The sequence below is a fragment of the Micropterus salmoides genome, unplaced genomic scaffold, assembly GCF_014851395.1.
Source record: "Micropterus salmoides isolate LMB-PRFRI ecotype aquatic unplaced genomic scaffold, ASM1485139v1 Ms_hic_scaffold_11, whole genome shotgun sequence".
NCBI lineage: Eukaryota > Metazoa > Chordata > Actinopteri > Centrarchiformes > Centrarchidae > Micropterus > Micropterus salmoides.
Window position 1 is genome coordinate 1500374 of NW_024040152.1, and position 12173 is coordinate 1512546.

At 41.9% G+C, this 12173-nt stretch overlaps 1 protein-coding gene across 3 annotated transcripts in view; it reads right to left on the bottom strand.

Annotated features, from left to right (window-relative positions):
* LOC119896919 (DENN domain-containing protein 4B-like) overlaps nucleotides 1-12173 on the bottom strand; it is an 86098-nt gene that overhangs the window by 12348 nt on the left and 61577 nt on the right. For 2 of the 3 annotated variants that reach the window (XM_038710351.1, XM_038710349.1), the window contains exons 19-23: nucleotides 11516-11671; nucleotides 10462-10696; nucleotides 8170-8455; nucleotides 4350-4454; nucleotides 4042-4217 (exon numbers count right to left, since the gene is read on the bottom strand). In XM_038710351.1, coding sequence (XP_038566279.1) covers nucleotides 4042-4217; nucleotides 4350-4454; nucleotides 8170-8455; nucleotides 10462-10696; nucleotides 11516-11671 — 958 coding nt within the window. The remainder of the gene's footprint in view (nucleotides 1-4041; nucleotides 4218-4349; nucleotides 4455-8169; nucleotides 8456-10461; nucleotides 10697-11515; nucleotides 11672-12173) is intronic. The other variant, XM_038710350.1, reaches the window with a different exon arrangement.

Below are 12173 nucleotides of genomic sequence, written 5' to 3' on the forward strand. Positions count from 1 at the left end.
TGAATAAATAAAAGGTTAAGAAAAAGAATAATGCGGCAGCTGTTGGCTCTTGAAAATGATTTTGCTATTTGTGACACTAAGAGTAACGTATTCATTATTTTACAAACGCTGCTTTTCTCCAAACTATAACTCATTTGAAAGTCTTGTTCTTAGTCTTTCGCACCCAAGTTGGAAATCACTGCAACCAATTCTTTTTGCTATAGTGTACCGAGCACCTGGCCCGTATTCTGAATTCTTATCTGAATTTGCAGAGTTTTTGTCAACTTTAGTCCTTAAAACGGACAAAGTTATTATTGTAGGGGATTTTAATATTCATGTGGATGTTGAGAATGACAGCTTCAGTACTGCGTTTATCTCTTTGTTAGATTCCATCGGCTTCTCTCAGAGTGTTCATGAACCGACTCACTGTTTTAACCACACCCTCGACCTTGTTTTGGTGTATGGTATTGAAATTGAACATTTAGTGGTGTTCCCACAGAACCCCTCTTTATCCGACCACTGTTTGATAACTTTTGAGTTTGTATTGCTGAACTACTCGCCATTGGGCAAAAATTTCTATACAAGATGTCTGTCTGATAGTGCTGTAGCTAAATTTAAGGATGCGATTCCATCAGCTCTAAATTTATTATCAAGTCACAAAGTAACGGAGGACTCCTATGCTAATTTCAGTCCCTCCCAAATCGATCATCTTGTTGATAGTGCTGCTGGCTCGCTGCGAATGACACTCGACTCTGTAGCCCCTCTAAAAAAGAAAATACTAAAACAAAGACGGTTAGCTCCATGGTATAATACTGAAACTCGCAAATTAAAGCAAATATCACGGAAACTTGAGAGGAATTGGCGTTCCACCAAAGTGGAAAATTCTCGTTTAATTTGGCAAGATAGTCTTAGCTCTATTGAGCCAAGTATTCCCATAGCTCTCAGTAGTTACGATTTCATGAGCTTCTTTAATGATAAAATTCTAGCTATTAGAGACAAAATTCACCAAGACCTGCCCTCAATTGGCACCGACTTATCTCTTAACTCAGGAACCTTAGAAACAGCTGTAGAACCAGATACATGTTTAGACTGTTTTGCTTCCCTCGATCTTTACCAACTAACTTCAATAATTTCTTCATCTAAACCATCAACCTGCCTCTTAGACCCCATCCCGACTAGGCTGCTTAAAGATGTTTTACCCTTAGTCAGCACCTCTATACTAGATATGATCAATCTATCTCTATCAACAGGCTATGTACCACAGTACTTTAAAGTAGCTGTAATTAAACCTCTTTTGAAAAAGCCCAAACTTGATCCGGATGTTTTATCAAACTATAGACCTATATCTAACCTTCCATTTCTCTCTAAGGTTCTGGAGAAAGCAGTTGCTAAACAGCTGTGTGACTTTCTACAGAGCAATAGTTTATTTGAGGATTTTCAGTCAGGATTTAGAGCTCATCATAGCACAGAGACAGCACTGGTGAAAATTACTAATGACCTCCTTATTGCATCAGACAAAGGACTTGTCTCTGTACTGGTTTTATTAGATCTTAGTGCTGCATTTGATACCATTGACCATCAGATCCTATTGCAGAGACTGGAATATTTCATTGGCATTAAAGGAACCGCTCTAAGCTGGTTTAAGTCCTATTTATCAGATCGATTTCAGTTTGTACATGTTAACGATGAGTCCTCCATGCACGCCAAAGTTACTCATGGAGTTCCTCAAGGATCTGTCCTTGGACCAATCCTCTTCACTTTATATATGCTTCCTTTAGGCAATATTATCAGGAAACATTCCATAAGCTTTCATTGTTATGCAGATGATACTCAGTTATATCTATCGATCAAGCCAGATGAAACTCATCAGTTAGCTAAACTTCAAATGTGCCTTCAGGATGTTAAAACCTGGATGAGCTGTAATTTTCTTATGTTAAACTCAGATAAAACTGAAGTTATTGCTCTGGGGCCTAAGCACCTCCGTGACGCATTATCTAAAGATATAGTTTCCCTGGATGGCATCGCCTTGGCCTCCAGCACCACTGTGAGGAATCTTGGAGTTATCTTTGATCAGGACATGTCGTTTAAGTCCCACATTAAGCAAATTTCAATGACCGCCTTTTTTCACCTACGTAATATTGCGAAAATCAGGAACATCCTGTCTAAAAATGATGCACAAAACTAGTCCATGCATTTGTTACTTCTAGGCTGGATTACTGCAATTCCTTATTATCAGGCTGCTCGAAAAAGTCCATTAAGACTCTTCAGCTGATCCAGAATGCTGCAGCACGTGTTCTGACAGGAACCAGGAAAAGAGATCACATTTCTCCTGTTTTAGCTTCTTTGCATTGGCTTCCAGTAAAATCCAGAATAGAATTTAAAATCATTCTTCTTACCTACAAAGCTCTTAATGGTCAGGCACCATCTTATCTTAAAGAGCTCATAGTACCTTACTACCCCACCAGAGCACTGCGCTCCCAGAATGCAGGGTTACTTGTGGTTCCTAGAGTCTCCAAAAGTAGACTAGGAGCCAGAGCGTTCAGCTATCAAGCTCCTCTCCTGTGGAACCAGGTTCCAGTTTGGGTTCAGGAGGCAGACACCATCTCCACATTTAAGAGTAAGCTTAAGACTTTCCTCTTTGATAAAGCTTATAGTTAGGGCTGGCTCAGGTAGTCCTGAACCATCCCTTAGTTATGCTGCTATAGGCCTAGACTACCGGGGGATTTCCCATGATGCACTGAGCTCCTCTCTCCTCTACTTTCTCTCCCTCTGTATGCAACCTTATCCCATTATTGCATGTTACTAACACAACTTCTCCCCTTTCTGGTAGTCTTGTGCTTTCTCGTCCCTCTCCTCTCTCCTCCTATCACTTCCTGCAGGTTTTCTGGCTCTGGAGCTGTGGAGTCTGGATCTGTGGCTGCGGGTCGCCTGCTGCCCCCGTGTTCCTGCTCGACACCCTCTGCTGCAACGACTATTGTTGCTAGTCTTATTGTTACTATTGTTATTATAATCATTAACATTACGATGGTTACCATTAACACTATTATAAATATCTGTACCATTTTTCATTTAGTTTATAGCAACATTACCTTCCCTGTTTGTACCTCTGTGTGTATATTATGTAGGCTGCCTCCCTCCCCTCTCTCTCCTTACCTCTCTCTCTCTCTCTCCTTACCTCTCTCCCTCCCTCTCTCTCTCTCTCTCCTTACCTCCCTCTCTCTCTCCCTCCCCTTACCTCCCTCTCTCCTATTGTTATTATAATCATTAACATTACGATGGTTACCATTAACACTATTATAAATATCTGTACCATTTTTCATTTAGTTTATAGCAACATTACCTTCGCTGTCTGTACCTCTGTGTGTATATTATGTAGGCTGCCTCCCTCCCCTCTCTCTCCTTACCTCCCTCTCTCTCTCTCCTCTCTCTCTCCCTCCCCTTACCTCCCTCTCTCTCTCTCTCCCTCCCCTTACCCTCTCTCTCTCTCTCTCTCCCTCCCCTTACCTCCCTCTCTCTCTCTCTCTCTCTCCCCCCCCCCCCCCCCCCCCCCTCCCTCTCCCCCCCCTCCCCTTACCTCCCTCTCTCTCTCTCTCTCCCCCCCCTCCCTCTCCCTCTCTCTCTCTCTCTCACCCCAACCGGTCGAGGCAGATGGCCGCCCACCCTGAGCCATGGTTTTGCTCGAGGTTTCTGCCTCTTAAAAGGAAGTTTTTCCTTGCCTCTGTCGCCTAGTGCTTGCTCTTGGTGGGAACTGTTGGGCTCCTGTAAATATCATCACAGAGTACGGTCTAGACCTGCTCTTTTATGAAAAGCGCTGTGAGATAACTGTTGTTGTGAATTGGCGCTATATAAATAAAATTGAATTGAATTTTCTGAACAATTTTGGGGCCAGTCTGCATTACGTGATCCTGCAGAGTGTGGCCACAACACAAAATCACCTCACAGCCCAGTGTTAGTCCTGGGGGGTGGGTGGGTCTGTACCAGTACGTCTTTACGTGTCACAGGAAACCATCAAGGAGTTGCATAACGTAAAGACAGATCTGGTTCCCTGATGAAAGTCCATACCTGCTGAGGGGTCCGATGTCGCAGATCTCTGCGTTTAGGAAGGGGACGAAGGAGGCGCAACAGAACGGGCAGGACGAGTTCAGGTTGGAGTCGTCTGACGTCCAGCCAGCCATGATCTCTTCGTCATAAACCAGCGAGTTACAGCTGCGACACAGAGAGCAGCTGGACATCAACACCTGGACACACAGAGAGGGGAGAGAGCAGTCAGTGGTGATGTCAACGCTGAGGGAAGGGAGGAGTTAACAAGAACAACAGACCTGTCAAGGACACAACTGTACTGTACTGCACTGTAGCTGACAAGCATTTACCTCGAGCCCTGTCCCTTCTTGATTGGCGTCCCAGGACCTACGCAGAGGATAGGCTGGACTGGGCATGTCCGTCAAGTCGAGGTCACTTCCTACAGACAACGAACTCTGAGAAAAGACAACACGGAACCAGATTATTTAGCAAACAACTGTGCATACATCACCACAGAGCAAAAGTACCTGAAAACATAATTCTGTTTGACAAATATTATCGGATGAATCAAAACTCTTCTGGATTCACAGCTTCAGAAATTCTGTTACTGGACTAAAAAAGGCAGAACTATGCTATGAGGGCTGCTGACAGTTTAGCACTGCAGATCCAATAATCTCCAGAGGAAGAAGGAACTTGACAAGACTCAGAAGCTGCAGGAGCTGTGGCAGTCTGCGTTTTGTTTTTATTCCTGTGAAATTGTATTAAAAAGAGATGCCACTTATTTTGTATGCAACAACCTTACCAGAGCTGCAGTATTATCTTTGAGTTCCAGTGTTTTCATTATAACTCATCATTTCATTATTCCCAAACAGAAAGACGGTGACATGTTTCCTAATAGTGCAGTTAAATTTCTCAAATCAAATGTCTGTGCTTCATAAAGCCTTGGGGCGGGTTCACACCAGCCTTGTTCAATCTAGTAGAACTGAACCCTGGGGCGTTTACCCCCCTTGGTGCGGTTGTTGGGTTGGATTGAGACTTTCGGATCACTGTCAAGTGAACTCTGGAGCCGTTCAATTCTGGTGTAAACACCATTCAAACCAACAGGAACCCTACTATTGTGTGTATAGTCCAACCGCTATTATAGGCCGATAACAGCAGATATGGCTTATTACATTACATTTATTCATTTACCTGACGCTTTTATCCAAAGCGACTTACAATTGCTATACATGTCAGAGGTCGCACGCCTCTGGAGAAACTAGGGGTTAAGTGTCTTGGTCAGGGACACAATGGTGGATGGGTCACAGTGGGGGAATGAACCCGGGTACCAAAGGCAGGCATCTTATCCATTGCGCCATCACCACCCTTTAAACTATAAAAAAAAATAAAATAAAATACAGAGAATCAGATCCTTCACTCATGTCATGAGTGTTGCATAATTTGCCCAACAGAGGGAGCTCTGCAGCTCCTCTGTAAACAACACTGCAGCGCCACAAAAACCACAAAAGAGCCAACCGGAGTCTGCGCAGCATGTAGAAACAGCAGAGGGCTGTGTTAGTGGCGAGTTGGTCCTTGTCACGTTAATTACATGACTTGAATAATTATAACAACAACAGACCCAATCACTTCTCCTCTCCTGAAAACATTCATGACTTGCTAACCTTAGATGTGAATATGCTACGTTGAAATTACGGCAGATTATGTGTAAGGTAAAATACACATGCTTATTCTCTTTCACTCTCTCTGTTTACAGATGGCTGAAAAAGTTGCACCTTCCAGCAGCAAATATGTTCAGTTGTTGAGACAGTAATTATTTTATTAACACAATCCATTTAGGAAAAGGTTTTATAGCCCAGTACAGGACAGGACAGCTTTCACTATCGGCCTGTTCTAAGTGTAGTTTGGACAAGTGTCCAAACCAGTGTGGATTTGTTAATTTTATATCAAATAAATTTGGAGATCCCAAAGTCTTTCTCTCTCTCCCTGAGCGAAAGAAAAGGAAGGGTTTTGAGATATCAACCCTCAACAGACAGCTGAAGCGACCAAAGGAGGAGGTGAAAGGTTTGCTTTCCCTAAGTGCTGTTTCAGGGCAGTTCGGCACCTTTGGCAGCAGCGAGATAATGCTCCCCACGTAACCATGGCAATTGACCTTCCTCTTTGTTTAATTACCTCACATCAAAGGATATTCTCCTCTTCATGCCCAGATGTGAATTCATGAGAAACTCCAGGACACCAGAGGAGGACAGCCCAGAATTCCTTTGTGTAAACAAGGAGTACTGTTTCCTCAAAAAGCATTACCTTGTTTAATTAAATAATTAATAAGTTACTTAACAGGTCTCTCCACTCCATTTGAGTAGTTATGTTACCATGTTGTTGTTGATATTGTTGTTGAAAAGAATCTAAGTAAGTTAATTTTGCAGTGTTTTAATTTTCAGCAAGGATGATGCCATTCGTGTATCTTGCTTATATTCTCTAAGTAAGAATGTGTAACAACCAATATTATCCAGGAAGCTAGTTAAGTTCCTCTCATCTGATGTGATTCCTAGGAAATGCTAACCTTAAGGTTTAACTACTGACAATTGTTTTCCTTTTATCAAATGCTTAAAACTAAGAACGGTATAACTGTTTTGACAATTGAGGTTTGATTGTGGGAAGATATTTGATTACAATATGCGCAAATAGATTTTTGAATAGACAAGTTAAAAAAGACGGTCTCTCAGGAAACCGGAAACATAGCCCTCCCTCAGGGGAACAAAGGACTGCCCTCTGGGAACCACGCCCCAACAAACAAAAACAGCGACACACGCTTGCTAGCCCTCTTGTCCTCTTCCCTCTTTGTCCTCTTGCGCTCTTTGCACTTTGGCACGCGCTCAGTGTGCTCCCTCTCCCAGCAACGCCCTAAGAAGTTCGACCCGGCGCAGCGAAGGCTCTTTTGTATTAATTCTCATACGTTTATTAAAAATCATAAGTAGACATGCTACACAAGAAAGGGGTCTACTATCCAAATCATTTTCTAAATCAAGATATCGGCTCATAAATTGGCTCTTTTTCACGGCCCCCCAAAATCTATTTTAGTCATGCTCTACTTGTATGTGTAATTTCATTGGTTAAAACTTTTCCTCTTCCTGTTTTGGTGACTTTGCTACCAAAATGTTGACTAGATGGGGACAAACCTGGACTCAGGACGAAGTGAGCCGCCTTCTGAATATTTGGGCTGAAGAGAACGTTTCTCAGTTATTAGAGAAGCTGCACAACAAGTCTGAGGTGTTCAAATTATTCAGCAATGGAATGGAGAAGGGATTCAACAGCCAACTGTTGAGCAGAGTCTTGTGAGAGCTAAAAAACTGCGTCAACAGTACATCAAAGTACTGCAGTATGTAAGTATTTGGAGGGGTTTGTTTTCCTTTTACCTGCCGACTATAATTGAACGCCATTTCCACCACATTTATTAATTACAATTTCTAAACCATCTGAGTTTTGCCCGACGTCTTGAAATTCTTTCTTGGCAAAATTCCGAATTATTTATCTCGTATTTTAAACTTGAAATATGGAAAATGCAATCTCCATTGTCAGGACACTTTGCAATTTATTGTTGCTAAAGTCCAAAGAGAACTAGGAACTAAAGCTTTTAGGATTTCTGCACCTGCTGCATGGAACAAACAAACAAACTGATCTTAAACTTCACAACAAATATAACCCTACCGACTTTAAAACTATGGTAAAATCAATTAAGTCCAGGTTGTTTGCGTGCAAATGGTTTTTCTAATTATCTTAATGTTACCAAGTTCTATATGGATGTGAATTTAAGTTAACGTCTGCAACTGCCAGTTCGATTCCGGCTGCCGACCTTTGTTGCAAGTCATTGCTGTCCTTTCTGTCCTATGTTTCCTGTCCTCTTCTTCACTGTCAAACTGTACAGTAATGGTGAAACTGCCCCACCCCTAAAACTAACAGTAAAAAGTTCTCTGCTTTATTTTGTGACCTTTATCACCAGGACCTATTCGCTGAACTACCAGATATGTTTTTCTTATTGCAATTCAGCTGACTAAAGACCGGAGCCTAAATATTGGCCCTTTAACATTCATTGAAATCTGATTGAATTGTGATTGAAATAGTTGAGGTTAATCGAGAGTAAACACTTCAGAATAAAGCTGCTTTAAACAGTCGCACCTCTGAGTTAGCGTTGACCAGCCTGTCCTTAGCTTTCAGCAGTGATTCAGCCACTTGGGATTTCCTGGACTGCCTCTGTTCCGACACCCTTCGTCCTATCCCTCCTCCTCCTCCTGGTCGCCGGTCGTCCACGCTGGCGGCTCGTCGAACAGACACTCTGTGTCTGGTCGGAGTGAGGAGCTGCTGGAGTTTCCCTGCCAGACCTCCTCGGCTCGGGGAGGAGACGTTGTTGTAGTTCTCGTCTACGACCTTATTTTTGCTGGCCGAGTCGCGCGTTGCTACAGGCCTGCAGGTCAAAGGAGGAACAACGTCAGGTTTACAGAACTGTGGTGAGCCCTACAGGTAAATAACAGTGCCAGGGTCAGAGGATACAGTGCCTGTGTAGATAATGTTAAACTGTCACAATGGGCCTCATTCACCAACCGTTCTTAAGAACAAATTTATTCTCACGACTCTGACTTATTTGGGTTTTGTTCTCAGGTAAGAACAGAATCTACACACATTAAAATGCTGACATGTTATTCCGTTTTCTTCCGTTCCAATTTAAATTAAAATATTTCTCTCAGTTATAATTTTTAAAGCAATTCTTTTAGTTCTAATAATTTTAAAGCTTTCACCGTGTTATTTATTTTGTTCCAAGTTTAGTCCTCTTTGCTCCCGGTGGAGCGTACGCTGCTGACAAGTAATTATTTATAGCTTACCACAAATTTCAAGAAATAAATCACTCAAACAGGTTTCAGCGCTTGTATTTATTTTTGTTAAATTTTCATTTATTAAAAAGTGTGTCGGAGACGGGGGTTTCTGTAAGTGCTTGGAACATTCTCAGGAGTAATTTCACTCCATGCAGTGGTTTTGTTTGCTGCTTTATATCCACTGCTGACGCTGCTAAACATAACGGCTCATTTGTCGCTCGCTTCTTGCAGCTGGACCTCCATTTCCAAACTACAGAAGTTATTCTTCCTTTTGAGGTTAACGGGGTGTTTACCTGTGCTAAATAGAAACAACGGGCATGCGCTTTCAATTTACGAAGACAATGGGATTAATTATTCTAAGAACACAGCTGCGAACAATTCTGCAGTTTAAGAACACAACATGAATCAGAGGAAATTTAAGAATTTAGGATGATATTGGTGAATGAGGCCCAATGTCATTTTTCCTGCTTGGAAATGAAGACACCCTGTTTTAACATGAGTCTATGACTCAAGTGGGAATTCCCTGTCATTTCAAATCAAAGACTTTTATTCTGCACACTTTCCTCTATCAGGAGAGGCCGCTTTCTTGAATGGAATTATGTTTTATGAGGCTATTGCCCTTTAAAGGCAAACCCAAAGCACAATACCAAAGATTAGAAGAGAAAAAAAATTAAAACATCTAAAACTCCAATCCAAAGACGGAGAAATTAGGTAATGCAAAGTAAGAAATATTACTAAAATAAGCATAAGGTGAGTTACAGGTTCAGTGTGTAATATTTCTGAGGGTCTGTCAACAGAAATGCAATTTAAGATCCATAACTATGTTTTCAGTGATGTGTAAAGACCTTACATAATGAACCGTTATGTTTTTGTTACCTTAGAATGAGAAATTTCTGTCTACATACACCGCAGGCACCCCCTTCCATGGACGTCGCCACGTTGCATCGTCATTTTCAAGAGGAAGTGATTATGTGAGTAACTGTTGCTGTCATGACCAAAGTATTTATTTATTTATTTTTTGCTGCTATCAAAGCACCATAATCTGGCAGCGAGCCAGATATTATTGTTGGCGGGTAGTTTTGCCCAGGGTCCATAATCACAGAGAGAATGAACATGTTTCACTTTTCAATGTTTGTATAAACTTTATCTAATGTGTCGTTCATAATGGACTGTGGTGCAGAAACAGTAACAGCGTTTCACACTCTTGGTTTACATTTTCCATGTTATCTGTCAGTGGCCAAGTCACAATAACATATGTTTTTACTGAATAATTAAGTAAATATAACTTCTTAATAAATCTACCTAAAGAAACCTAATTTCTTGACTGGTCTCTCTGCTGTCTCAGAAGAGACACCATTTGTGCTGCGTCAGCCACCGTAGCTGTCCTACTCTCTTTGAAAGGTTACGGGGCAGTGGTAGACTGGACTGGTGGTTGCAATTCACAACCCTCGACACTAGATGCCACTAAATCTTACACACTGAACCTTTAAGATATGTTAATAAACTATTATTACAAGACTATTATCCAAGAAGCGAGTTGCTAGAAGATGTCTTTAAACCGATCAGTCCAGTTTTGAGCTCCTTCTCTGTCCTGACTGACCTGCTGTCTCTCTCTGCCGGCTGGCAGCTGCAGTCCGGCTCGGAGTCGGCCGACTCCGCGCACTCTTTGTAGAAGGTGGAGAGGCAGACCTGACTCCGCTGAACCAGGACACCGCCGGGTGGCGCTGGAGGCGGGGTGGAGGTGTCTCTGCGTCCCATTGGAGGTTTACCGGAGACGGCGTCCCCGCAGCCGTTGGTGCCTGCATTTTGGAGGACGGTCTTGCATTGCTTCCCCTCTGTGGGACAGAACGGAGATAGGGGAGTTAACACTGCGACTCATAAAGAACAAGCTGTTTATGGAAAAGCAAGAATATAAAGTCCAGTGGAAAGTTCTTTTGGAAGAACAAATTCTCCATATTTGAGATGTAGACTAAAGAGTTCTCAATGTGGAGGTAAAACTCAGCTGATTATTTTCATACTTTGAGAGAATGAAATATTTGCAATAGAAGTGGTTTTTTCTGTAGTTACATTATACCAGGACAGAATCTAAGGACAAACGTTTGGCACAGGATTAATAGAAAATATGACTTGAAGGTGTTGGAGATAGCTGCAGTAAAAGATGACAGGACTGAAACTATCAGTCTGTGTGTTTACCTCAAAACTACGACATGAAGAAGACCTGAGTTATCTGACCTGCAGCACCAACCGGACAACGGGAGGTAACTCCGGTGCTGTCGGAGAATCTCTAAGCTTGTCTATTAGACACAAGAGCTGTCACTGTTTTACTTTCTTTGGCCAATTTTTGTATTGAAATTTAGTATTTTTGTTTGCCTGGATCCTGGAGAGGAGGTTTTCATTGAGAGATGGACTCTTGTGGAGAGTTGGACTGAGATAAGGACTCATTCACTGGTGGTTGAAGTGTGGGTTTAGTATTAAGCGCTGACCGTATAATACTCTGTGGTGAACTCCCTGTTATGATCTGTAGATACCTTTTGAAATACCCGGTTGTTAAGAAAGGTGAAGTGACTCGTGCAGAAACGTGGGTCCTTTGTGCATGCATGTAATGTTTTTGTGTGCTGCACCTAAATGAGACATGGACCCGTGGATGGTCTTACTGTCAGCGGGCGTCTTCATGCTGCTCAGACTGTTGCTCTTCACCAGTGAACCCGTCAGAGACTCGTGACTGGAGCTTTCAGACAGAGCGCTCCAACTGGACTGACGAAACAGAGTGGAGTGGGGACGGGGCCTCTGGTCAGGGTACAACATCGCTTCTTAAAAAAAAGAAAGCAGAAGAAATTATTATACAACTTTCTTTTTTACAGTATAACTCTTGAAAATTGTTTTTTTTTTCCTCCACTGACATTTTTCTTTATAATCAAGTTAATCAACAAATGCTCCGTGGTGGTACTATACTAGGAAAATACTCCATTACAAGTAAAAGTCCTGTATTCATGTATGTTTTATGAGTAAATTTTACTTTAGGTATTAAAGTAGAAGTAGTCATATTGCAGTAAAATGTTCCTGCCAGTGTTTCACTAGTATATCTGATGTTTATGGATTAATATTCCTGCTGCATTAATGTGGATGTTAAAAAAAAACAGTAAAGTAATTAAAGCTGCCAGACAAATTTAGTGAAGAGCTGCAACGATTAATTAAGCAAAACTGTGAAACGTTGCTGGTTTAATCTTTTTAAATGTGAGGACTTGCTGCTTTTCTTTCATTTATTAAGTTTTGGACTGTTGGTCGGACAAAAGAATTTGAAGACGTCACTTT